Source organism: Prinia subflava, chromosome 3, assembly GCF_021018805.1.
Source record: "Prinia subflava isolate CZ2003 ecotype Zambia chromosome 3, Cam_Psub_1.2, whole genome shotgun sequence".
Lineage (NCBI taxonomy): Eukaryota > Metazoa > Chordata > Aves > Passeriformes > Cisticolidae > Prinia > Prinia subflava.
In genome coordinates this window covers 19300139-19326288 of record NC_086249.1, presented here as the reverse complement: position 1 = coordinate 19326288, position 26150 = coordinate 19300139, and the positions used below count along the sequence as shown (strand labels likewise).

At 41.8% G+C, this 26150-nt stretch overlaps 1 protein-coding gene across 2 annotated transcripts in view; it reads left to right on the top strand.

Moving 5' to 3' along the window:
- Positions 1-13295: 13295 nt before the first annotated feature.
- Positions 13296-26150, top strand: part of CASR (calcium sensing receptor) — a 40478-nt gene continuing 27623 nt past the window's right edge. For both annotated transcript variants that reach the window (XM_063393480.1, XM_063393479.1), the window contains exons 1-3: positions 13296-13480; positions 21433-21739; positions 24545-25426. In XM_063393480.1, the coding sequence (XP_063249550.1) occupies positions 13296-13480; positions 21433-21739; positions 24545-25426 (1374 nt within the window). The remainder of the gene's footprint in view (positions 13481-21432; positions 21740-24544; positions 25427-26150) is intronic.

Genomic DNA, 26150 nt, shown 5'->3' with positions numbered 1-26150 from the left:
TTTTTGAGATTTTCTGAGGCAAGGGGTATGATTTCCTTCTTTGAGTGGTTTATAGGATGCCAGAAAAAAAAATGGAATCATTCAAAAGAGGATAGGATGGTTTTCTTTGTGTAGATACTAAGATTCCTCCCAGGAGAGGAGAAAGTATGGCTGAGAAATGGGGAATGAACATTTGGCTAGTAGTATGAGCTGCTTCCTTTGCTGTTCCTGAAATAGTCACTCTTGGCACCTGACTTTCCTCTCACCTTTTCTCCCACCCACCTTTCCCTTCCCGCTTAAATAATGAGAGCGCACAATATCTCCACCCTTACTAAGATCTAAGTGAGGATGGAGTGAAGCCCCATTGGTAGGGGCCAACTGCTATAGAAAATTACTGGAAGTGGAAATGCTTATCCAAATCTGGCCCTCTTCTGGTACTCCTTCATTTGAGACATTAATCCTGCCACCATCAGAACTAGTGAGCATAATGCTCCATTATAAATGAAACTAGACGCATAAATATCTAATCGAGGCAGAAAATACGGGTTTGGTGGGTTTGCTTTCTCTCTTCTCTTCTCTTCTCTTCTCTTCTCTTCTCTTCTCTTCTCTTCTCTTCTCTTCTCTTCTCTTCTCTTCTCTTCTCTTCTCTTCTCTTCTCTTCTCTTCTCTTCTCTTCTCTTCTCTTCTCTTCTCTTCTCTTCTCTTCTCTTCTCTTCTCTTCTCTTCTCTTCTCTTCTCTTCTCTTCTCTTCTCTTCTCTCCTCGAGTCTCCTCTCTTTTTTCCACCTGCTGAAGCAGAGCACAGCAGAGCTGTTTCTTTATCATGCTCCTGCTCCTGCATTTTTGCAACCCAATTAGGCCATTACCAGGGCTAAATGAGGCATAGAGCCTCCAAAAGTCACACCGTCGTCCCGGAGATGAAGCGCGTAGAGCTGCAGAGCTGGCAGGCAGGCAAGGTGGCTGGGGCTCACCAGAGTGTGACCCCAGGTGTTTTTCTGCTCCAAAAAGATCACCTTCAAAAAGGAGTGAGGGGGAAGTCAATAAAAGAATATTATTTTTTAAAGAGCTGTGTTAATGAGAAGTGGCCACATTGTGGTCAGTTAACACAGTTGTATTTCTCAGGGATGCACAGAGAAAGTGTTGGCCACGGTGTCTTTTGATTTCTGGACCGTATTGCAGGATGGGCCATGAAGACCATGAAAGCTTTCACATTTCTTCCAGTAGTTCTGGTATTAGTTTTTTGCTTGCTGGTCAAGAGCTCCCTCCATGCCCTTAGGTCTGTAGTGGGCAATTCTACTCTCCTGACAGACAGCTGGAGTTCCAGCATCCAGGCTTCCTATCCAGCTGAGAGCCTTCAATCATTCATATCATGCCAGTTTTTGCAATAACGCAGGGCGCTCTTCAGTTCTTTCCATGACACAAACCCTGTATTTGCTTCTATTCTAAAACTGCTGGGAATTTTCTGTTGGATATGGAAATGATACAGAGGAGCTTCTGCCCTGAAGCTCTGGTATTCCTCACCAATCATGCTTAAATTATGAACTGGAAAAAATTATGTTGTAATATCTAACACAGTGGGAACAGGCCCTATTTAGAAAGGCAGAGGACACAAAGCCAAGCAATTCAATTCATTAAAGCCTGGAATCCCCTGCTTTATTTCAGAGAGGAGCTTTGCCAAAAAACATGGTTATTTTCCATCATATGCTGTTTCAAGAACATAAGGTGTTGTATGCTGAAAGAAAAATAACTCATGCACTCTTGCGAATTTTATTTTTGTACAATGAAGATAATGGATGAATTCCTTTGCTGTGAATACAGATTATTTTGAAAGCTTAATAGCTTTGCTTGTCCCTACCTTCACCTGAGCTCTGCTGTCTTTACTCTCACTGAGCAATACATTAGTTACCAGCTAAATCATATGAAAATTCCTAAAGAATGTGGTAGTAGTAATACTAATTTCACCAACTAAATAAATCTAGAAGTGAGGAAGATACAATTTCTAGACTTTTTCTGGTTTAAAAGCGTGATAGTGGACCTGTTAAGACAGATGTAGTCAAAAGAAGCCCACATTTGAGCATTATTAGACATGCTACTTTGGATTTAGTTATTTGAGGTGCTAGTCTAAAAAGAGCATGCTCTTCACCTGGGCAGTCTCCCCAGCAAGTGCCACGCTCCTGGTCTTAGTGCCAAATCCAGCTGATTCAGTTGAGTCATCACAGCAGTTTAACCTAAACTGCCAGAATTTGCAGGAGAAAGGTGAGGGTTCAAGATCTGTTTTGTGGACTATTTGGAGCTCCTGATGACCTCCAATAGTGATGCAATAAAAATCATTGCAACATGGTGGTATCTTTGGTGATTGTATCAGCTGAGGAGAGTAACAGGGAAATTCCAGTGGAGAATATCTTGTTCACAGAAGTGTTTGATTTTTTTTTCTTCTTTTATAAAAGGTTGGTTTTCATAAAACTTTGTCCTATTTGCTTAGGACATTAATCAACTGCTAGCTAGTGGAGCTAGACATGCCCTTTATTAGACACTAGCCCTGTAATTGTTTAACACACCATTTTTGAAGCAGGCATCACTGAATACTGCTGGAGGCTGGTTCTTATACTGAATGGACTGTGATTTGAGTCCGGAAAGTGATTTCCAGCATCCTCTTATATCATTGGGCAGATAACACAGATCTGTAGGGTTCAAGATGAATTCTGTAAAAAATTGAGAAAAGTGTTTACACTTGTCCACTCCATCTTTTACAAATAATTGTGGAAAGTTTGCTTCCTACAAACTTGTAAATAATATGATGTATCCCTGGAGAGGGCAGGTGGTGCAATAGGGGAGACCAGCGCCGGCTGCTTGCATTGGTGTTGCTGCTTGCCATTCCTGGCTGCATGTCATGGATCTGTGGTATCATCTTCCTGACATCTGCAGCCACAAAGTGCAGCCCCACAGGCCCAGCCAGCATTTCTTGGGTGAGTAAAGTAAATAGTCATAACTGATAACAAGTTCTTGCATATCACAATGATCTTCCAGCGCATTGCATAGGCAGATGAGGGTCACTGTTCCAGTTCCAGGGGTCAGTGTATAGCATACAGTATTATATTCCTCCCTGTGCCCCATTCCATGGGACATGCTAGCACAAGCCAGCTCTGCAAAGAAAATTCATCAAAACTTGCCTTCTCTCACTGTAGAACTAGAGTGGGACATGTGCCTGTCTGTGCCCGTAACTCACCTCCCCTCACTCTTGCAATTCTACCCTTGAATTTCTTCAGTGCCTTTCACTGATCTATTTTAATGATTTAATGGGTTTAGCAGAACTTCTGTCCTTACTAGAGTCCAATATTTCTGATGACCTTTCCAAGACTCCCTTTACATGGGATCTGTTTTCATCTGCTGGGGACCCTATTCACTGCTGCCGTCTCTAACATGAAGAGTTTACACATCGTGTACAGGCAAAAGAAATACAAAAATAAAAAAGAATGTTTTGGTATTAGAATGAAAGGAGGAGTGAGAAGAAAACTGGAGAAGGAACAACAATTATTCCATTCAGAAAATCTTAATGAAGAGAAAATAAGCAGTGGTTATTTTGGTTATAAAATGTTAAAAATTGTTTAAATGGTTATAAAATGTTAAAAAAAAAGTAAAAGAAAAGGCAGCCTATGACAGTGGAGAACCATAAATATAAGAGAAAAGATTAGGGAAAAAAATGCCACTAAAATCCATAAGAATTTATGAATAGATCATGCTGGACTCAGGAGAAAAAGAAATTATCCAACACAAAGGAAGTGTTTATTTGTTTTTAGTAATAGTATAAATTAGAAAGGAGCAACCAGCCAGAGGCTGCTTTAGTCTCTGATTCAGCAAACCACTAAAATACATGCTAAGCTTTTAGAATCTACTAAATTTCATTAAAGAAAAGTCTCACTAAAGTTGAGCACATACTTAAATTTTTTTTCTAAATTGGGTTTTTGTTGAGACTGGCTCAGAATTACAGTTGTCATTGTTTGGTTCACTGCAGATTCTGCAGGGAAAAAATGTGATCAAATAGAGCATTTTACTTCAAGAGCAGATGTTTTTTAAAAATAAAATCAAGTAAAATTAAAAGAAATTACTAAGCAAAATACGTTTTCCCCTTGTAAGCAATTTGACAAATTTGAAAATTTGGAAAAGTGTTCAGCTCTCAGATCTGTATTTTATTTTTTTGCTAGAGAAAAGCCTGAATCAGCCTTGATTCAGCTGATACTCAGTTTGACATCTGTGGACAGGGATGAAGCATAGTTGCAATAAGTTTCTAAAATTATAGCTGGACACTATTACAAGTTGGGAGGCGAAGTCTCGGACAAAGTAATTGACACACGGCTGCCCGGCCAGGCAGGATAAAGAAGCAGGTATCATGCCAAGGGTCCTTCCCCACACCAGCTGTGGGAGAATACCACTTCCAACAAACTCATACCAAATTGTAATCAGAAACATGTTCTCCCAGTTTATTGAAAAGCTGCACTTAACAGACAGATTGACTTTTCTAGGGGCTTGCACGTAATCCTGATGGATCATAGTGGAAATAAAAATTTTGCTGATACAAATCAGATTCTTCTCATGTTTATTTACATGATCTGAGCTTACATGCTCTTGCTGTATTGTAGAAGAATGATCAAAAATTGATTGATTAACAGAGAGAAATATGGAAAGATAATTATGCATTGCTTTATTTGAGTATTCTTTTTCTGTTATTTCATCTTCCATGACCTTTTGGTTTGCTAACCAGAAGATCTAATGCTGGCCAATCAAAAAGTGTGACATCTCTTTTGAATAACACTTCTCTAAACTGTGTAATTTTAATTCTAGCTACTCACAATTGACTAACAACTTCGGCACCTCCCTGACCCCTCCTCTGTTCTTTCCTGCCTCACAATGTAGAACAGAAAAAAAAAGGCAGTTCAAGATGTCCTCTCCTGGTGACCAGTCCTTCTAATCTATTATTTTCTAAAGAGAAGAAAGAGAGACAAAAATTGGAGAGAAATGTAAGGTATAGAGCAACCAGAAGTTGATCACAATGATGGTTCCTCCTTATTCTTTCCAGACAGACTACAGCAACAGAGTTTCATAAACTGTGTCTTTTGACTAGCATTTTTTGATATGAAAGAACTGAGCTGAAGACCTTTAATTTTCTTGTAGAAAAGCTCATCTTAAAAAAAAAAGGTGGGTTTATGCAAAGAGCATAACACAATCATGTTGTTTTATGGGCATGCTGAGCAAGGAAGAAGGACTTTGCTAGGGGGATTCAGTCTTTTTCTCAGCCCCAGAGATGTTTCTTATAAAAGAGGAAGAAGATAGATTAGAAGCTTGGAGAGATGAAGAAACTTCTCATTTACCTATCCAGGGTCATTTCACAGTGGTGGGCTTCACTTCTGTGGGCTGTGACCACTGCACCTGTTAACACTTCTGTGCCTCCTAAGGCCAGACACACAGAAAAGAAAAAATTCTGCAAATCAGGAACTAAGAGCAATTTGGTTGGGTGACACTTGCTAGCAAAGCTCCTGCATTGGATGTCCAGGAAAGACTAGCTTGAGATGCAGGAATGTACATATGACATTCAGAAATGTAAGGTGCCCTGTAAGGCACACAGGGTGAGTGCACAGCTGTTTCACCTGCAGGCAAAAGTCTGAACAACTCAAATTCACAAACCACATCCCAGTGCCATATGTACTATACCACAAGGATGTACATTGTCTTCATTCTCCAGAGTATTGCCCAGGCATTCTTTCTCCATCTGCTCAGGAGGATCTAGTCATATCCCAAAAATATAGGATGGGGTAAAGTATCTCTGACTGAAATGCACACGTGTTAGCATGGTTAGCATGGCTGAGACTTTCTTTATGAGTGAGGAAAGTCAGAGAAATAGTTTAATAAAGAATGCTACCTTAGCAAAGTATTTCACTTCCTATTTTATTGCAGCCCCTACAGGTTTCCCTTAATCTCCTCCATATATAGCTACAAAAATCATTCAAACTACCAAGAAGCCTTTAGATTGGTATTACATCAAAGGCATCTTTTCATCCACTTTAAACAATTGATAAAATTATGGGCTTTTTAACAGACAAGGTAGGAAACAACCAAGTTAGCAAACCATGGCACAGCAACAGAAGTTCAGAATCTGGAACACAGAGAGGCGAAACAGGACACCTTTAAGATGTAGGCAAGATGGATTCCCTGGTACCTGTAGTCTCTAAATCTGAGATTGTTCAAGGGTCCAGTGCAGCTCCCAGCATAAATTAGGGTAATCAATAACCAGTGGGTTTATGGCAATTTCCCAAAAGGCTGCAGATGGGCTGCTGTGGCTTTGGAACTTCCTAGGACTTGACAATCCCTCCTAGCCCACCTGTTCTGCATGGATCCCCTTTGGTGCTGTAGCTCTTTAGCATGCCTTAGCAGTTCTAATGAATTTGTCATGGGTTGTTTCTTGTCCAAGATGCCTCGATAAACTCGTGCATTCCAAGGTTCCCTTGCATGTGTACACACATGCACTTTTCACACTTGTACTGAAGAGGGTACAGGAAAGATGAGGAGTTGTACAATTGTCTTATTCCTTTCCAGTATTTGTTTCAGAGGTTTGTGATATAGCTTGTAGAAATGAGCCTTGATTGTTATTGCGGAAAACGCTTAAACCCTTCAGAGGAGCAAAACCAGTCACACCTGTGAGGTCCCTGGAGCTACTCCTCAGCCTGACTTACAGCCACACCTGTGCAGAAATGACTCCAAAGACATAAGACATCCTCCACATGGATTTCCACCAAACACTCACCCCTCAAAAACCACTTACAGCTCTGTGTTTGCTAATGGTGTTCGCTGAGTGCATCCAATGAGTCTCTAAGGTATTTTCTGTTGCCACTTCTGGGGTTTTTGCTTCCTGCCATCAGCAAACACAATTATTTCCACAGAGGGCTATCACATACCAAATCACACTGATCAGGGATATTGAACATGATACTGATGCAAGTTACTTGAGAAATGTTACGTGAACCCCAAAGCCAGGTACAGTCCTGATGGAAAGGTGGTTACTACAAAGCTGTAGTGAGCAGTAGTGAGTGTAAGTGCAGCTACATGGCTTGACAAGGGATTGTGTGCACTTTGTGAGCCTGCGCTGAAGTGGGAGGGAGATCAGAGGCTTTGTAATTCCATGTTAAATCAACACACAGTAAATGCTGCCTGTGGGAAGGTTTGGATTTTTTACCTGGTTATGCAGCAGTCAGGAGCCGATGCTCTTTTGACTGCTGTTGCTACAACTAGATTTGTGTGAGACTCCATGAAACAAGTGTTCTGCTTATTCCTGGCTCCATTTTCCATATCTGCAGATCCTGAGAGTCTGGGACGTCAGCCTCTAATACTTTAGGCTACCTTGATCTCAAGTTTCTGTGTTGACCAGAGTATCGGCAGTGACATCCTAGGCATATTTCTGTCACTCTGGTGTTTTGTAGCATTAAACAGATCAGGGTGGGACTCCACACTTTCACAGTAGGCTCTTTATTATTTAGACACCAGTATATGACCTTAGGAGTAAAGGAAAGCTAAAGACCTGGCTGCTACATAAAAATGATTTTATAGATACAAAAACTCCGGAAACCTAAATGGTAACTCTCAGACAAACTTGATAATATTGGGTATATGAGATGCAGCAGAATAAATGTTATAATTGCCTGGTTTACTGTGTTGTTTTAAATATTTAGTTTATCCTGGAGAAATGAGACTGTTACTCTTGATCAAGTGGTCAGATTTTTCATGACCAGCTCTTCCTAGTCCAAGTTTCTCCTGCAGTCTCTTCCTCCCAGTGCTGAGTATATGGCTTTCTTCATTTGAACTGGCCAAGTCTTGTTATGTATGAGCTTCAGCAGCTCACTGTGGCTGATTTGCATGCTGTGGTTTTGGCCACCTCTTAGCTTTTGCAATGCCAGGTGAGACTGTAATATATCATTCTCAACATGCATTTGCTGTAGTGTAATAGTATATTACCATCTTGATTTCTGCCAGAAAAATACCATCTGTAACAGATAACATGCCCTTAAGCTAATAGCAGGGTATGGAAATACTGTCCTGGTGACCCTGATGGTCTTGATGATTTTGTAAAATCTTTTTATTGGTTAAAGCTCTTGAACTCACATTTTGTATTTAGTTCAAAACCAAGTGTGTGGGTAGTGTTTTTAGAACAGAATCATTATTCTAGATCTTAATTTTTCTCTACGCTCATCTGAAATCTCCAAATTTTTCCAAGGCTGAGATTCCATCTCTCAATCATGCTGTATGTCCAAATAAAAATCTCCTTAATTTAGGCAGTGTGTTGTGTAAGAATTGTCTTTTTCTGCATAGGCAAATAGTTCTTTGCAGTAAATTTTCAGCTAACACTTGTCTTGTTTAAAGATGGAGCAATTTAATTCCACAAAATGCAAGCACAGCTCCTCCATTTGAGGAGGACAACCTCAACACTCTGGTTTTGATTGCGTCTTTGATGTGCTTGTCCCTCGTTTTGTTCAAAGAGGTGCAGGAAGGTTGAGCTAATGCTTGCTCTGGCGACAAATGTGAACAATGTACTTTTTCTCAAATTGTCATGGTACCTAAGCACCAGAAGTCTAGTCTGGTCTTAGAAGTATGAAGACGCATATTCTGTGTCCACTGCCCAGAGAAGTGTCACTCTTTAGCTTCCTTGGGACATCCAGGCCTCCCAGAAGCAGAACAAACCTGCTGTGTGGGAGGCCAGGGTCTTCTTGGGTCTGGGACAGCCCTTTTTCCACAGCCCTAAGAAGGAATCTACCCCAGTTCTCTGCTGTGAAAAGGTCCTGAAAGTCCAGGAGACTTAGTTGAGCTTGTCCATGCTGGTTCCTTGTCAGTGTCTAGGATGATCGTGTGAAATTAGGCAGGTTCTGCCTTTGAACTGAATGTGAGGGAAAAGCTTTTGGAAAATGATAATTTCTTGTGAGGTTTCATGGCCTTGTGAATATAAACATGCTGAACTTTGCTTTGTGTTTAGCTGATAATATCATACTGTTCCAAAAAAGACAAATGCCATGCTGAGATGTACAAACAGGGCTGTAGCCTGCAAGACAACGAAGTAATTCTACTACTTTGCTCAGTGCTTGTAAGGGCCAAACAAGGACACTGTGTCCATTTCTGGGCACTGGTCTGCACTAAATGTGGAGACATGCTGGAGGGAGGCCAGAAGAATGAAACAAGAATAATCTGAGCTCAGGAAACCATCTTTAGGGGAAAAAAAGTTAATTTAATTTGCTTGGTCTAAAAAAAAAAAAAGAGTAAAAGGGGAGGTGAATCAAATCCCAAATGAGCTGATTATGAGCAGGGAGGCACTGGCCTTCAGATGGTAAATGGGAGAAGAAGACAAGCTTAAGTTGTAACAAAACCCATTGACGTTAGATGTGAAAAAACATTTACTTTGGTAAGAGCAGAGAGGCATTGAAGGAGGCTGCCCTGAGTGTCTAATTGGTTTTCTTCCTGACAAGGTTTTAGAGAAAATATGCCAGGAACTGCACTACTATTGCTGAGCCTTTCTTGGGCTAAGGGGCAGCTTCATGGTCCCTTGAGATCCTTCCCAAGCCAGCTCTTAGATGTGCCGTAGCAGCTGCTGTTGAGAGTTGTGGTTAGGTGCTCTTTGATTAATAATTACTTCATAAGTAATGCATGCCATGAGTGTGCCATTCGGCTTCCTTTCACCCCAAAATCCAAAGATTTATTGAACATTTCTGGCTTTTCTGCCTGATTTATTCTGACAACTTTCATTCAACTGGCAAAATGGTGCCAATTGCTGGAAGCTTTTCAAATACCCAGCTGTACCTGGATACTGTCCCTCCCCACCTTAGCCACTGTTCCTACCATGACAATAATTGCCTAATAGCTCATTCTGTTCCTGAAACCAGTTCAGATTCCTCTATGGAAGCTTAGAAACTCTCTTCAGAATCAAAATGTATGATAGTTAATGAAACAGAGTGGAAAAACTATTGAGAATTAATTTTAAAAGGGGAGGGGGATTAGAAACCAGGCCAAGTAAAAAAGAGACAATTACTATTCATTTTTTATATTTTTCTTGCAAAATTAATCTTATGGAATCTTATTGGCTGAATATATGTACAGGGAAAAGGTGTTCTGCATTGAAGAGTTCATAATCGAGGAATTTATGTGCTAAGACTAAATAATGTTCTACATGTAAAAACATTTGCAAAGGAAAAAAATAGCAATGGATTCCATCCTAACTCGATTGCTTGTTAATTTAATCCTTTTTTATTTATTAGCTGAAAACTGCAGGACCACAGTAATTTGTTCTATTAGTAGTACAATTTCCACCAGTACTATGCTACGTTTTATGTCTGGAAGCATACATCAGCAGGTAATTTAATCATTGGCTGTGTAATGCTTTCCTATAATAAGGAAGAGGCTCATAATCTTAATCTAATTAAAGAAAAGAGAACTGAAGGAAAATTTGCCACAACAATGAGTTTGGTTTTCCAGCTATAGCTGAAATTTAAGTATGGAGAGTTGTAAATTTGGACACTGAGATTTATGAGGAGCTGAGCATACACTTAGTTTTGCTTTCCTGTGCCAGTGCGTCTTTGGACATTTATCCTTCAGTTTGCTGCCTCAGGGGTGTGCTTTATATATACACAGCCCATCTTGTTCCCAGACATCACCTCTGATGTTGCTTTAGTTCTGTGTCCTGTCCCTGAGAACTGCTGGTTCCAAATTATTCAGGGGATACCAGCTTATTCCCTATACCATGAATGAATAATTTTGTTTTGATTGTCTATTCCATTGTCACGCTCTTGAATGACAGCTTGGACTGCTAAGTGCTGTGAATGCTGTTTTAAAATTTACTGTATTTTACCAGTTTGGATGTTTTGACTTTGTCTGCTGTGACAAAAGAGAAATAAGAATGTGAATTTTACTTTTTCTACATTTCATCCTTCAGCCATGTACTGTATTGTGATGAAGAGTTCCTAAATATTCCATGGCATCAGCCCAAACCCCTACACAGCAACCCAACAAACTAAATTATATTGTCTGTCTGCTGCTGATGGAAACAGTTTCCTTTTTCATAAGTGAATAACCCCAACGGCAAAGGAAAGCTTTATTAAAGTAAAAGCAGAAAAACTGAGTAGTAAATCAGCAAGCTGTGGTCTTCCCACAGCAGATGGGGAAGTCACTGACCCCATCCCACCTTGGTTGAGTCTCACGCATGGTTCCTTGCCCAGATTCTGGGGACACCATCCCTGCACCTGTCACAGCATGCAGTCCCCCAGGTCCCTGCCATCCTGGAGGGAGCTGGGGGAGAGGATGAGCTGAGCTAAAGAGCATTTGTCAGACCATCCCACGTCTCTGCAGTGTCTCTTCAGAAATTACTCACCCAGTTTCAAACGTCTCACCTCTAAGTGCTGGCCCTGCCTGTGCTGGTCCTCACCTCAGGACACTGTATCAGCACTTCACTAGTGTTTGTATCTTTCCTGAAACCACAGGTGATTTCTCTAACTGCAATATGGAAAAGTGGTTTGTTCTTTGTTCTGTTCAGCACTGAAGAAGTCAAGACCACCATCCATCTGCCAGAAAAGATCAAAACCCAAACACTTTATTACATTCAATCCTTGCATTGCTCTGTCTCCTCCTAATCCTGGTTCTGGTTAAAATTCTGTCATCCAACTATCAAAGGGCCACATGCCAATACCTAGACATATCTTGATATCTAGCCAAAGATTTGATTGCCCTTGCCAATAAAAATGCATTTGCTCAAGCCAGGGCCAAAGAACAGTTTAGAGTGGACCTGCCACAGAGAATTGCAGTGTCTGCCCAGCTAAGTGCAGTGACCACAGAGGCATGATAACAGGAGTGTTGTCTCTCCTCTCTCATTGACTGCTGCATCTGAACCTTCATTGTAATGAAAATGTATGAAATAGTTCCACATGCTTGGTGGTCATACAGCATGCATGATCATCCTGACTGGCTACCAGAAGAAGCCTCACTGTTTTTCCCTGCAGTTTTTCCTTTTCTCTATTTGACCTAGGTGAAGATCAAATCCATATAGCTGCATTTAGTGATAATAAGTTAGCCTCATAAAAGGGTTCTCAGCACTTAGGAACTCTTGATGACTTGCTTCAGAAATTAATTGTCCTCAGGATCAGCAATGTATGCCTAGCTTGTACTCTAAATTTAACTAACTTCAGATTCTTACTACTAGCTTTTAGACCTGTTTCAAATGGCCTGAAGAGCTGGTCATTGTGAATTTTCTGTGCTGTCTCCTCTCCTGTAGCCATAGCCATTTTTATATGCCATAATTAAGTTAGTTCTTCTTTTGGGAGGCCTGTAGATGTGGTGCAGAGAAAATATATTGAGCATGGAGAAGCTGCAGTATTTCTAATCCCCAGGAAACAGGCTTCAAAGGCTGCTATAGCTGAACTTTCAATGGCATGATTGCCGAACCTTTCAAGCCTTCATGATTCATTATGGAGAAGTACCTTGGTTTCAAATGCTTCCCTGGAATTCATTCTTCCTGTCAATGCAAAAGAACTCTTTCTGGTGACCTGGTTTTATTTTTAGCAAGGATAAATTCAAAGTTAGACGGTTAAGAATGATTAATGGACAGGAGAAGATGGACCAACACCAGAAGATTATTATGGTTATTTGCTTAAGAGAAAGGCTTGATTCTTACAGCATTTGATGCTTCCTTGTTCCCCACTTGCCCACCCAGGTCTCACAGTGTGCTCTGTTCATGGACACCGATCAGATCACAGGTTTTACAGCATCTACTATGACCAGAGTCACACAGAACCATAGGAAGATTAAGCAACCCACTTTAGGTATGTGGCAGAGAATTGGGCATCTGACATTGTTTGAGGAGGTGTGACTGTGTCACCAGGGTGCCTGGGTGATTTTGCCAAGGTTATGATAAATCCCAGGTGGGTTATTGAGTGAGGGCAACCTCAGGGATGTATTGAGGGCTTGGCTTGATAAAGCAGAACAATCATGGCAATGTGGGATCCTGGTGTATAGCTGGAATCACTTTTCAAATCTTTCTCTTACAGTTCTCAGAGATGGGCTCTCCATAATGCTTCACTTATGAAGGGAGAAGGGCAGCTGAATTGATTTTCTGCAATGGAGAAGACTGAGGGAGAAACACCAGCACTGCGGCTCCCACCTTGTTGCTTATCTCCCTGCCAACATGTGCCCCAAATCCTCTCTGTGCTGTATTAAGGAAAGGAAAAGCTTTGACATCTGCTTCCTTACACCATCTTTTCCAATTTTACATCCTATAACCCCCTGGTGAAAAGAGGAACAATGACTTCATATAGCTGCTGCTTGATTCTTTTGCTGTTTACCTGGAACACTTCTGCCTATGGGCCAAACCAACGGGCACAGAAGAAGGGAGACATTATTCTTGGAGGATTGTTCCCCATTCATTTTGGAGTGGCTGCTAAAGACCAGGATCTAAAATCAAGGCCGGAATCAGTGGAATGTATAAGGTAAGCTGGTAAAAGGGAAAATAAAAAGTTTTGGTGGGGAAGTTTTCACATTTCTTGACTTTGAATTGTGTAAATATGGTCTGTAATCTGATGCTTGCAATTGGAAGGTATTATGTAAATAATGGGAAAAAAAACAAGTGTGTATGTTAAACAGTAATATAAATACTATTTGGACGCTAAAAGAGGGCAATCTTTTTACTACCTGAAGCTGCCAAAATATTAGTACACTGATCTATCTGGCCATTCACAGGGAACACTTGAATAGTATCTGAAAATTAGCTTCCCTAGCAGGACAGAAAATTACCAGTAGTGCCCTTTAGTTCATTTGATTAAATTAATGTATGGCCAAATAGTTTAGAAATCTATTTTTTCTCCAATTTTTACTGTCGTCTTCTACGACTTTACAAACTGTTAAGTTGCCTGAACAAGTGAATAGGTGAAGGTGAGATAGGTCATGGCCTTTGAAAAATCCCAGTGAATGACATATAAATGTCTCTTTAGGACTTTGTAAAAGCCACAAACTTGAGCCCAGGCTTTCCTCTCTGAGAGTTCTTCTCTTTTGTGTAAACAACACATCTTTGTTTTGTCTTAAGTGTTTGGGAGTTAACCCTGGAGTGAGAAATGCACATGAAAACAATTTCTCTTATTATCAATGCATGGGAAAACACTTCAGTGTTATGGGACTTCTACTGTTATCATATGGGAAGAATTGTGTATCTGGAATTATTTGGACCTCTCGTCCTAGGCTGAGAATCTAGTGCAGTTTTGTTGCAAATGGCAATGAAGGATGGCCGAGAGCATTCCTGTTACAGATTTCAGGTGTGGTTTCCCACTGAGACACTGAGCAAGACACGTCCATCTAGGTTATGAGATCATCCCCATGAACCTGTCACAGGGAGCACACACAAGTGTCAATAAGCAGGGATTATTTTGGCTTCTTCTGTGTGTGCACAGGAAAGTCATGAACTAAATGTATGTGCACTGTCTAATTCATGGAGCAAGAATCTCTGCCAGCTTTTCAGCATGCTTTTTTCTCTCCCAAATGCATCATTTTAAAAAGGGAGTGCTAGAAAGCATTGGATGTTTTCAGCTGTATTGTCTTCTGCTCCAGCTGGCAGGCAGGACAGTGCAGATATTTGCAAACTAAACAGCTTTCATTTCTGTTGACTCTGGGTCAGCCTCAGTGACTGTCTTGACATGGTCACATTATTGGAAGAGATGGCTGGGAAATGTTCTGCCACAAGTACTACAAGTGTGTGGTTGCCAAAAGGCATGTTAATGAGGTAGCACTGCCAACAACAGGCAAATCCTGAAAAGCCAGACTAGCTGTTTTAAGGATGCAAAGGGAGGTCCTTCTGGATGGCATTCAATCTGCTAAAAGGTATTCTCCAGCTGAAATTTGCCTGGATAAAATCCCTGTTCTTCCTACCCTTGCACGAAGAAGATGTAGGTGCAAAAGGTAAAAAGGTGTCTGCAGAGGCAGGCATTTGTGACACATATCCTTTCGAGAGTTGGATAAATTGTGAGTTGATAGTATAATGCAGTTGGAGAAAGAATGAAGGTCAGAGATCTAGCTGCAGAGGTAGAAGAAACTACAAAAGGAACAAGGAGATGATTGGACCAGAAATAACTGGAAGTTGCTTCACTGCACACTTCTTTACCAGAAAATGTCCATTTGCAGGAAATGTTTAATTCAAAAGAAATTGGATTGAGAAGACTTTTTGAGATTGGTCATCAGGTTTTAATGACCTGATGGAGGTCATTAAAAGGAGGTAATAAATACGTGGGAATGTTTGTGTGTATTCCTTGTTATTGGTACACGTCAAATTGAGAGCAGATGTTTTTCCTGAAAGGATTTTCTATTTTAAGCAGTATTGAAGTCAGAAAATTCCTCCTGCTGGAGTTGTATAGAAATCTCTCAACACAACCATGGTGGTCATTTTTGGTTTTGGGCCCTGTGATCAGGCATTAGCCTGTGTCAGGGTTGTGCATACTGACTCTAGAAGTCAAATACATTCTTCAAGTTGCTTGCTAAAATCTTACATTATAACACGTGAGTTTCTTAAGTTCCAGGTAACTGACTAGTCTGGAATTATCAAACTTATTTTTGGGAGCAGAAAAAAAATATAGGTTCTAGTTTCTTCACAAAGTAAACCTCCCCGCTCTTGTAGTGTCAAAAACTTCTGTAGGGTGGGAAATCAATAGATTAGCAAATAAGATAGAAATCTGTAGGGAAGCACAAATGTGATTCTACATGGTCAAACCAAAGGTGCTAAATCTGTCCCATACCTTTACCAGCCCATGTTGCCCTTCTCTGAGCCTTCTCCAGCACTGCTGTATCTTTTCAAAGCTGAGGCTAATAAGTTTTATACCCAGCCCTTTTTCAGATGGCTGCATACAGTTTTTAATCTCTTTACTACATAGAAAAATGTGTCTCAGATCACATAAGAAAATTAGACCCAGATCACTTTGGAATAAGTAGCATACTCTCTTTTTCATCATGCTCTCTTGCAGCAGCAAGTCATCAGACCATATGAAAAGCTCCATGACACCTAAGGGTCCCACTGAAACCCTGTGGGTGGTCTCTTTTAGAGTTCAGAATCAAACAACTTAAGATAATGTGGTTTTCCTCTCTTTTGAGGACTATTCAACCTGATCAGTGCTCTTTGGACATCTAGCTGTGTTCAGTTCCATACCTGTGCTCCCAAAATGGACTTCCCAATGGATAGGACAGTGGGGGCTTCTCTAAGCGGACAGTTTTCTCTCCACTTTCTCAGTTTTTATGTTCTTCATGCACTTGTTGGTCAGCACCTTTCTGTCCAGCTCAGCAAACATATCTGGCCTGAACCTGTTGTACATATCTGGCACATGATTATTTAGAAACTATATACATAATTCAGCAGTGAAAGGAAAAGGGAACAGTAACAATCTGTTCCCCATTCTTTTTGTGCTGTTGCTACTGAAAATGCATCCTTATGCTCTAAACACTGAATTGTAGAGTCCGAAGTGAACACATACCCATGATTTTGCTACACTAAATGTCAGATAGGAATACACAGAGCAAGAACAGTTTTGTTTCCTGTTTGTTGTTTCAGCATTCAAGGATCCTGCATTTGATATAAATACACCTCCTGTCTTTGTATGCCTCAGGTGCTGCTGCAGCAACTTTCCCTATAACGTTTGCTGATGCATATCTGATGTGCGGTGGAGGCAGAGATTGAGCACAGCACAAGCAAGCTCTGACCCCCATTCCATCCCTGTCAGCACCCCCAGAGGCTTATTCATAACATGATTTCTCTGCCCCTTCTTGATTTCAGGGAGATTAGCAGTTTTCTTGTATTCCGATCATCAGTCTAGCCAAGGTCCCACACTGTGACACAAAGCTTTCAAGCTGTGAAACTGTGGTGAGACATTGTCCCCATGTCATAGTGCAAGACTTCACGGAGCATGGCTCCAGGACTCTTCAGCTCACTGAGTTTCTCTGTCCTCTGAGAGAACAGAATTTTAATTCTAGCTCTTGCCAATGTATTTGCTAATCCCATTGCAGACCTGAATGTATAACAAGATATTTGGAATTTCTTCCCTTAGATGTAATTATATCATTTTCTCTCTCTTACATTCACCTTTTGAATTGTAATTTTTTAATTTTTGATTTTCTTTGTTCTGCATAGTTCCCCTCACCCACAGTCCTTGACTGTAAGAGCAACTCATATACCTATGTATATGAGTTAAGCAACTCATTATACCTATGACTGCAGGAATCCAACAAATTACTGAAGGTCTCTCCCTTGCATAGCTTAGAAATAACAGTGGTAGTAGCAGCAATAACATGCAATTAGTGTACTGGAAATCTAGAGAGGACAGAGAAATTAGTATGTGCATGCAACCACTAGAGAAAGAGGAGTGCTGGTGTGATTGAAGGGTGTATGCAGGCTTTGCCACCATTTCTGAGTATAAGTACCTGTCAGATATGGGAGGGTAAGCAAAAGCTGTATTTGGAGCTTTCACACAACTTTCTTCTTTTTTTGCTTCATATTCCATTGCTTAGTACCTTGCAAGTGTGATAAATGAAGGTCATGAATACACATGAGGCTGTGAATTATTTCTTTATGGAGACTAGCAAGGATCAGGACCGATTTCCCTGCTGGATCCAGACAGTAGGAGAGGTTAAAACCAAACCATACAAACAAACAGGGTGTGGAGCTATGGGGAGCTTAAACCATGCAGACAGCTTGATTTGCATAGCCTTACTTTGAAACACTGACTGGGACATTTAAGCCATCCTGAGCAGCGTTTGACAGACATGTTCATTTTCTGGCAAACTGGTCTGCTGCACAGCTGTCCTCTGCAGAGGTGACAGTTTACAGAGAGGTATCGTCTTCCATTGCCCTCTCCCAGTTTGTGCTCCTCCTTGGGAATAGAAAGATCAGTGGGTTGAATATTCTGAGAGGTGGGAGAACAAGTATCAGAAGGGAAAGCTTTAAGGAAGAAGTGTAAATAAAAATTCCCCTCTATACCTGTGGCTCTGAATTATTTACATTAAACTCACATTTAGAGCTTAATGGCCACTTTTCATAGCATCACATCTCACAAAATGCAAGACTATGTGAACATACCTGTAAGTAATATGGCAGAAAATGAGCTTTGGAGGCTGCTTCTTTTCAATCAAGAAAACACCAGTGGCTATTTAAATATTCTGGAAGTCTAATGAAAGCTTGCTGCTGGTAGTAAATGTTGTACAGTTTCTTTATGGAAATTACCAGTCAAATTTCTGCATGGTTGACAGAGCATTCCAGTGACTGATCATATTAATCACAGCAGCAGCCTAGCACAGGAGGTCAGCTGCATCAGTGAGACCTACTGCCAGGTTCAAAGGCTGCTCTTAGCAATACCTCATGCACATCAAGCCAGGAGGAACCTATCTGCAGCCCCTTGCTGGGATCTTACAGTACAGTGGGAAAGAAATTGTCCACAAAATATCCATTCACAGAAATTGGAAGGATCTTGCTTCATTTAGAGCAGTTTAGCAGCACGGCCTTTGTCTGACTACATCTGTGCTACAGAACCAATACAACGCTGTCTCAGATGACAAAATGACAGCTTGCCTGAAGATGTGTCAGGTGTTAGAGAAGACAGAGTGAGGAGTGCTGTCTGCATCCCATCTGATCTCCTCCTCCTGAGCTGCTGGTGCTACTGTCAGCAGAGGTGCAAGTGAAGAGAACCGCAGGTCTCTTGCCTAGGTTAGTTTAAGATAAATTATTGAAAGCATTTCAAAGATCTTTTGGAGTCTAGGTCCCAGAAAACAGCCCCTACTCTCCTTCCCCTCCAAAATAAAATCTTTTCAAATGCAAGTACTTGAACTAGAGGGCTTATACTGTAAATATACACTAATAAGGAGCATGTCAGAAAGGAAAACAAAAGCAACTGTGTATCATGGGCCTTAGTCTGCATTTATGAATTAAATGCCAAATATTTCTTTAAAGTGAAGGGCAAGATGATCCAATTCACTGCTTTCAAAGGTACCATCTGAAGATACCACCTTGTGGCATTTAAAAAAAATAAACCAAATTCCTTTCAAACAGGCAAAATAATTTTGTGTCGTATTTCACCTGTATAATTTAAAGTGAGCAGGCTTAAATTAGCTTTTACATATACTCAAATGTGTGAAGTCTTTCCCAGTAGTACAGTGGTACCTTTGAACTTCAAAGGTTCTCAGTAGCCTTCCCTTTAATTATAGAAAATGTGATCAGATTTTTCTCTTTTACATGAGGAGCCTGAATATGGCTCCTTGCTTTAAATCCTAGTCATATTAAAATATCTGTAAACATGTGTAGCTTTTTAAAAAGATGTGTCGCAAAACCCTTCCTTGTATCCATTTATTTTCCCATTGCATTACTGACCACGAGGCAACATGGTGTGCCCAGCACATCATCTTCCTGTACACGGCACTCACTGACTTGATCCCTCTGAGCCTTGCCCTTTTATTTCAGAGCTCTGTCATTGCATCTCATTCTTTAATGGTTTGGAACTAAAGCAAAAAAAATTCTAAATGACCAAGTTACTTCTATCCGTAACCCACAGTCCCAAAGCTTCCGAAGACTAATCTTAACAAAGCTAACTGTCCCTTTGGTAATAAGTGATAACTAAGGACTCCAACTTTTTGACCTGAAGAGATCTGTACTGAAATTGTGCTGTCTAGGCTTTGAGGTATAACCTCAGAGCTGAATCTCATTTGGAATTTGGCCAAAGATGTCTGGAGAGATGAAATCAGATTGAATAATTGAAGTTTTTAAAACTTAAAGATAAACCTTAGATGTGATATCTGTAGAAATTCTGACCCCAGATGAATCAGATAAGACTTCTGGAATGGAAGTAATGTGGCTTTGTTCATTCAGCTTTGAAAAAGTCAGATATAGCTAACATCAACTTTGGAAGCAATTAATTTAATCCAGCAATTAAAAATGTTCAGGTCATACGTCTCAGAGATTGAAAGGTTGTGATTTCATGAAGCTTGTCTTTAGAAATCTTCACTTCAGTAATGTAAACATTTCTATAATCATTTCAAAATGTAACTCATGTGAAACCTACAATTTACCGTTTCATATAGAGTCTGTTTTCATGCAGGCTATTTTCCCAGGCTTTTCCAGTTTGGGGACCTGTCACTTTTCCTAGTGGATCTCAAGCATAGCAGCATTGACACTTTCCTGTTTTCACCTGCAACTCAGCACAAAACTGCAAACTAACTGGAATCCTGACCCATAGTGCATTCCAAGGAAGGGTGGGTTTGAGCTGATGAAAGATTCTGCCATTCCAGCTGCATTGCCCTAAAACACGGCAGCTTCACAAGCACACAACTGGCTGCCAGGGTGACTTTATGGGAGAAAACACAGTAAAACTTCAGAATAATGTGTATCAAAGGTACTTTCTTGCTGCTGCTTTTCACAAAGCAGTTTCTCTCCTTTTTGGATAAGCAATCATCCTGCTTCAGCGGCTACTGATGCCATAACACGGACTCCCAGCTCCTGCAGGACAGTTGCCACCAATCTGCAGCTCCGCCTTAGTTCCATGCACAGGTGCAAGATATTCAGAAAACTCAGCTTCTCCATCTTAGAGAAGAGACTTCAAAAATAGCTTCAGTTTCACAGGCCAGCTCTGAGGACATCTTCTGAGTTCGTGTCTAAAGCAGATGTGTGAGAGAACTATGATAATGAGAAAAGTTACTCCTTCAGTGAAGGCACTGAAGTATCTAATTAACAAGTTATCAGTTTGCACTAGGACTTCTATTTCTAGCATGTCTCAGTTCTCTGGTATGAACAGTCTGACTGCGCTCTCTCTCACAATGTGAAGGGTCGAATTTCCCTGAGCACAGCTCCCAGGCACCTCTGCATCCAGAAGTATGCCAGGGCTGTGGCTCTGCCTGCCCAAAGCCAGGAGGAGCTGACACGCTCTGGGAGTATCCCCGAGCCTAAGTCCCAGGCAGCATCAGCACAGACTTAGCAGACACTGCCATCTGCATTCAGAAACATGTCAGAGGAGCCTGGAAGCAAACCTGTAGGTGTAGCTTTCAGTCAGAGGATCACAACATCAATTGCCTCAGGGGTTGTGAGATCAAGTTTAGGGTCCTAAGCACGAGGGACAGGCCAGAGTCATTACTCCAGACATGCTAGCTTTCAACTTTCCCAGATTTTAGGAGACTTAGAAAAGTTCCTCTCTGGAGTGAGTGCCCAAACCAAAAAGTGGAAAGCCAGAACTAACCCTCATAGCATAAACACTCCTCTTCTGTAACCAGTAGAGACAAAAGCAAAACTTTCCAAATTTTGAAGGATGCAAGAAATAGCATAAGTTGATTTTGCCTTTTGTATCTGGAATTTTTCACTCTGCCTCATTCCTGGTCTCCTCTCCTCTGTTTTCCTCCTTCTCACTCTATTTTGTTTTTATTTTTGCTCCCCCAGGTATAATTTCAGAGGCTTCCGCTGGCTCCAGGCTATGATCTTTGCCATAGAAGAAATAAACAGTAGCCCAACTCTCCTTCCCAACATGACCCTGGGATACAGGATATTTGACACTTGCAATACAGTCTCAAAAGCCCTGGAGGCCACACTGAGTTTTGTGGCCCAGAACAAGATAGACTCCTTGAACCTGGACGAATTCTGTAACTGCTCAGAACATATCCCTTCTACCATTGCAGTTGTGGGAGCAACTGGCTCTGGCATCTCCACTGCTGTGGCCAATCTGCTGGGACTCTTTTACATACCTCAGGTACGCTTCCACCTCACTTGTTTAGGTTAAAGAAGTGGCCGGCTCCTCTACTCTGCAGAGATTGCTGAATCTTTGCCATTTCCAGTAGAACTTTAAGGAGAGAAACAATAAAATGGGGGGTGGGAGAGGGGTGGTTGTCATTGTTACGATAGAAATGTGTCTTAATAGCACTTTGCAGTCCCCAAATACAAATGTTACTGAGCAGCCATTATAACATTTGGCCAACAGCAGCCTAGTATGGGAGGACTGGAGTCCTCTGGAGTGGTTTAGTCTGTGAATACTGGTATTTTAGGTCACTCAATGACGGTTGCCAGCCCTGACACCTTAGTTGTGTCGTTACTTCACGGTAGTGTCTCTCTGGTCCGGTCCAGGTCCCACAGAGCCCACTTAAGGCAGAGCTTTGTCATTGCCAGCTGGTCTTTAGGTCTCTCAGCATCTCTGATCATTCAGGTAGGTGACCTGTGAAGTTGTTGCTTATGCTGATCAGATGCTGTGGAGGTTTCTTCTGAGCTGATCTGCCTTTCTTTTGCCCTAGGGCATCCAAAACATTTGTGAAATCATGTAGGTATGCCCCTTGTCCCATGGTCATCTGCATGGTGATGTGGTTGTGCCAATTCCCGTGTCACAGCTTCCTTTGGGCTGCATTCTGACTCTGTTGGAGCCAGTGCAGCATCCATGGTCCCATCCTTTTGTTGAAGAGTCTTGTTGATCTGCCAAGACCCTAAGCAAAGTACAAGGCTGGCTTAATGTTGTTGCTCTTGATTTTAGATTTCTACACTGAAGTCAGCTTTGGAAAAGGTGCTTGGTCTTATCCATTTACGTGTTACCTTGTATAGCCTAACACTTCCAATCCCTCTTCCAAAATTAATAGAGGTGCCAGAGCTCACAAGAGCCCTTATAACAAGATTGTGTCAGAATGTGCTCTCAGTCTGTCCTGAGAAATGTATCTTTGCTTCAGCCACGGCTCCAATTCCCATTTGCACCACGAATGAAGAAGGAAGGATTCTTGATTGCCCTGTGCACAGTAATATGTCTTGTCTGTTGAGACTTACCAGTCTGACTCCTTTGCAGGAGTCTGAAAAACTGGACCTTTGGTCTCTGAGCAGGACAAGAATGGTTGAAGCTGTGCTGTCTGGTATTGCCCCGAGTGGCATTAGGGGCTGGCATGTAATAAACATCCTGATGACACCGTATGGAGCATTGTTGATTTACACATCATATTACCAGGTGAACGAGGGCAGCCCAGAAGGGTTGGAGAGTTCAGCTGAGTTTAAGAGATGTTTGCAGTTCTCAGACTTTCTCTTTAAACAGAGAATGACATTTGTCCTGTGAGGCAGTAGCCTTATCTAGAGGCTGCAGAAAAGGGTAGGTGTCAGGAGGTTCAGTTCTGGAACGAAGTCTCAGCCAGGTGGTTGAAGCATGACAACTGAAAGCAGGCTTTTAGACTGGCAGATGTTGAGTGAAATTGTCACTGCCATTTACAGGAAGGCCATTAGCAAATCCAGGCTTATTAGGCTCTGCATTTCAGCAGGAGTTGGAGGTGTATTTTACAATTAATGTACGGCTCATTACTCATTCTGTTGACGTAGACACTGAAAATGTTACAAGTTCCATTCTGTTTCTCAGTACCTCACCTCAGTGTCCCCTCACAGCCCACATGGCAGTGGGACACGTTGCCTGTACCTGCTGGCAAAAGGTTGATGGGGGTGAGAGTGGCACTGGGCAAGAGCCTGTCCAGGGTAGAGTACAGCTCTGTGGAAGGAGGATTTACTCCTGTGGCCCTTGAAACTGCACTATGAGACTGCCTTTTCTTCCTTCTTGCAGAAACATTAAATAACAGAGTTTAAGGAGAAGATAAGGTTTTCTGTAAATTTCCACTTTGTACAGAATGAACTGTTTATAGAAGACTTTTTCAAATGAGAGTCAGTCCTAAAGAATTCAGATACCAATCTCAAAATGTGTTTTAGAAGTTCTCCAGCTCTCTAAACTGTTATTATCTGGGGTTTATGGTTTTCTTCCTACTTGTAAATAATTCAAATTATATCTTAAGAGCACGTGGCACTTGTTCTGATTAGAAAAATAAAATGCTTCTTGATAGTTTTAGAAAAGGAAATAAAATCCAATTTTAACCATAAAACATGGTGGCTTGTGAGGCATGGACTGCCCACTGGTTTCTTTGCTGATTCTGGCCAGCAATCAGGAAACACTGCTAAAGTAGCATTACCATAATACTCTGCAGGATCAAGGAGGCTGATATACATCACATTCCTCTTATGCCAACTGAGAGGGATTGTATATAGAAGGCACATGGTGTCTGATGGAGCCTGTTTAAAGATGGGGATGGATGTCAAAGGCAAGGAGAGAAAGACAGAGTAGCTTTGGGGTGGCAATACCATCCTGCTATCTCATGTCTGGTTCAGGACAGAGGAAGCCTGTGTTTTGTCTTAATTCAGTGCATTGCCCTCATTTATCTAGATGGCGCATTCTTTTTATTTACAGATTTGACAGAAATCTTTGTCATTCCTCCAGTCTAGCGTCCATTTCTCTCCCTCAGATCCTTGACCTTGCAGGTGGGCACAAGCTGGCTCCAGCCTCTCAGGTCCGAGCAGCTGCTCCTGTATGAGTGCCTCTCTAGGACAGGCACAGCTAGTAGAACGTGCAGGAATGGATCAGAATGGATCACCTGCAAACACAGGCTAAGAACATGTGGTTCCCAGGCTGACAGTGGTGCTAGGTAAATGCAGGCAATTTATTTCAGGCATTTCACTTTATGGTGTGTTTTGCTTGTTTGCTGTGCTCTGACAGGTCAGCTATGCCTCATCCAGTCGTCTCCTGAGCAATAAGAACCAGTTCAAGTCCTTCCTGCGCACAATCCCCAACGATGAGCATCAGGCCACAGCCATGGCAGACATCATCGAGTACTTTCGCTGGAACTGGGTGGGAACCATCGCAGCTGATGATGACTATGGCCGGCCAGGGATTGAAAAATTTCGGGAAGAGGCGGAGGAGAGAGATATCTGCATTGATTTTAGTGAGCTCATCTCCCAGTACTCAGACGAAGAGGAGATCCAGCAGGTGGTAGAGGTCATCCAGAACTCCACAGCAAGAGTGATTGTTGTTTTTTCCAGTGGCCCAGATCTGGAGCCTCTCATCAAAGAGATTGTCAGGAGGAATATCACTGGCAAGATCTGGCTGGCAAGCGAGGCCTGGGCCAGCTCCTCCCTAATAGCCATGCCGGAGTTCTTCCGTGTCATCGGCAGCACCATCGGGTTTGCACTGAAGGCAGGACAGATCCCAGGCTTTCGTGAGTTCCTGCAGAAGGTGCATCCCAAGAAGTCCACCAACAACGGCTTTGCCAAGGAGTTTTGGGAGGAGACATTTAACTGCTATCTCCCTGATGGGTCCAAAAATTCTCCTGCTGCAACTTCTTTCCACAAGGGCCACGAAGAGGGTCTGGGAGCTGGAAATGGAACGTCTGCCTTCCGACCTCCATGCACAGGGGATGAGAACATCACCAGCGTGGAGACACCGTACATGGACTACACACACTTGCGGATATCCTATAACGTGTACTTGGCAGTGTATTCCATCGCCCACGCCTTGCAGGATATTTATACCTGTACCCCTGGGAAGGGACTCTTCACCAACGGGTCCTGTGCAGACATAAAGAAGGTGGAGGCATGGCAGGTAAGCTCTTCATTCCTGTGCCTGTGCAATGTACCTGCAGAAGGAAAGACAAGCTGTCCCAAATGCCCTTTAGGGTGCCTTTCATCATCCTGGGTCTCAGACAGAGCATGAGGCTCCTGAGATGCAGTGTGTGACTGTGTCTGAGGTAGGTGCATGCTCCCACCCCACAGGGAATATAAGTTACGTTGGGCTAGGCCTGCACTGAAAGGGGCTTAAACCAGGTTAAGTTTTCGTGCGTTTGCTGCGGGCCAAAAGTGCACACACAGACAATTACCACAGCCTGGCTGACGCAAGGTAACTTGATCATATGTTGAGCCTTACATAAACAAGAGGGCCTGGGTAGAACACATAAACAAAGAAAACAGTTTTTAGAGTTCATTTTCTTTGGCAAGCTTTATATCTTTTGCAATCCCACAGCGATTTTCCATACAGGCTGTAATTTTTTTGCCACAGTTTTAAACTTATATAGGATCAAACTAAAGAAGATTGAGTAATGAAGGAAAATAATGTGTGGCTCTTGGGCAGAAAATAGATAGCTGCTTTGATTTGGCAGTGGTATTTGTGCACTGATGAAATGATACTAATGACTTAGTCCCATTTACCCTTTCATTCAATGCATTCTGCCCACTGGCACGTGGATCACATTCTGGTATTTTGTCTTCTGAGCCTTTATGAATACTCTCTACCTTACTATGTGTTTGATCATGCTATCCAATGTGGTGTT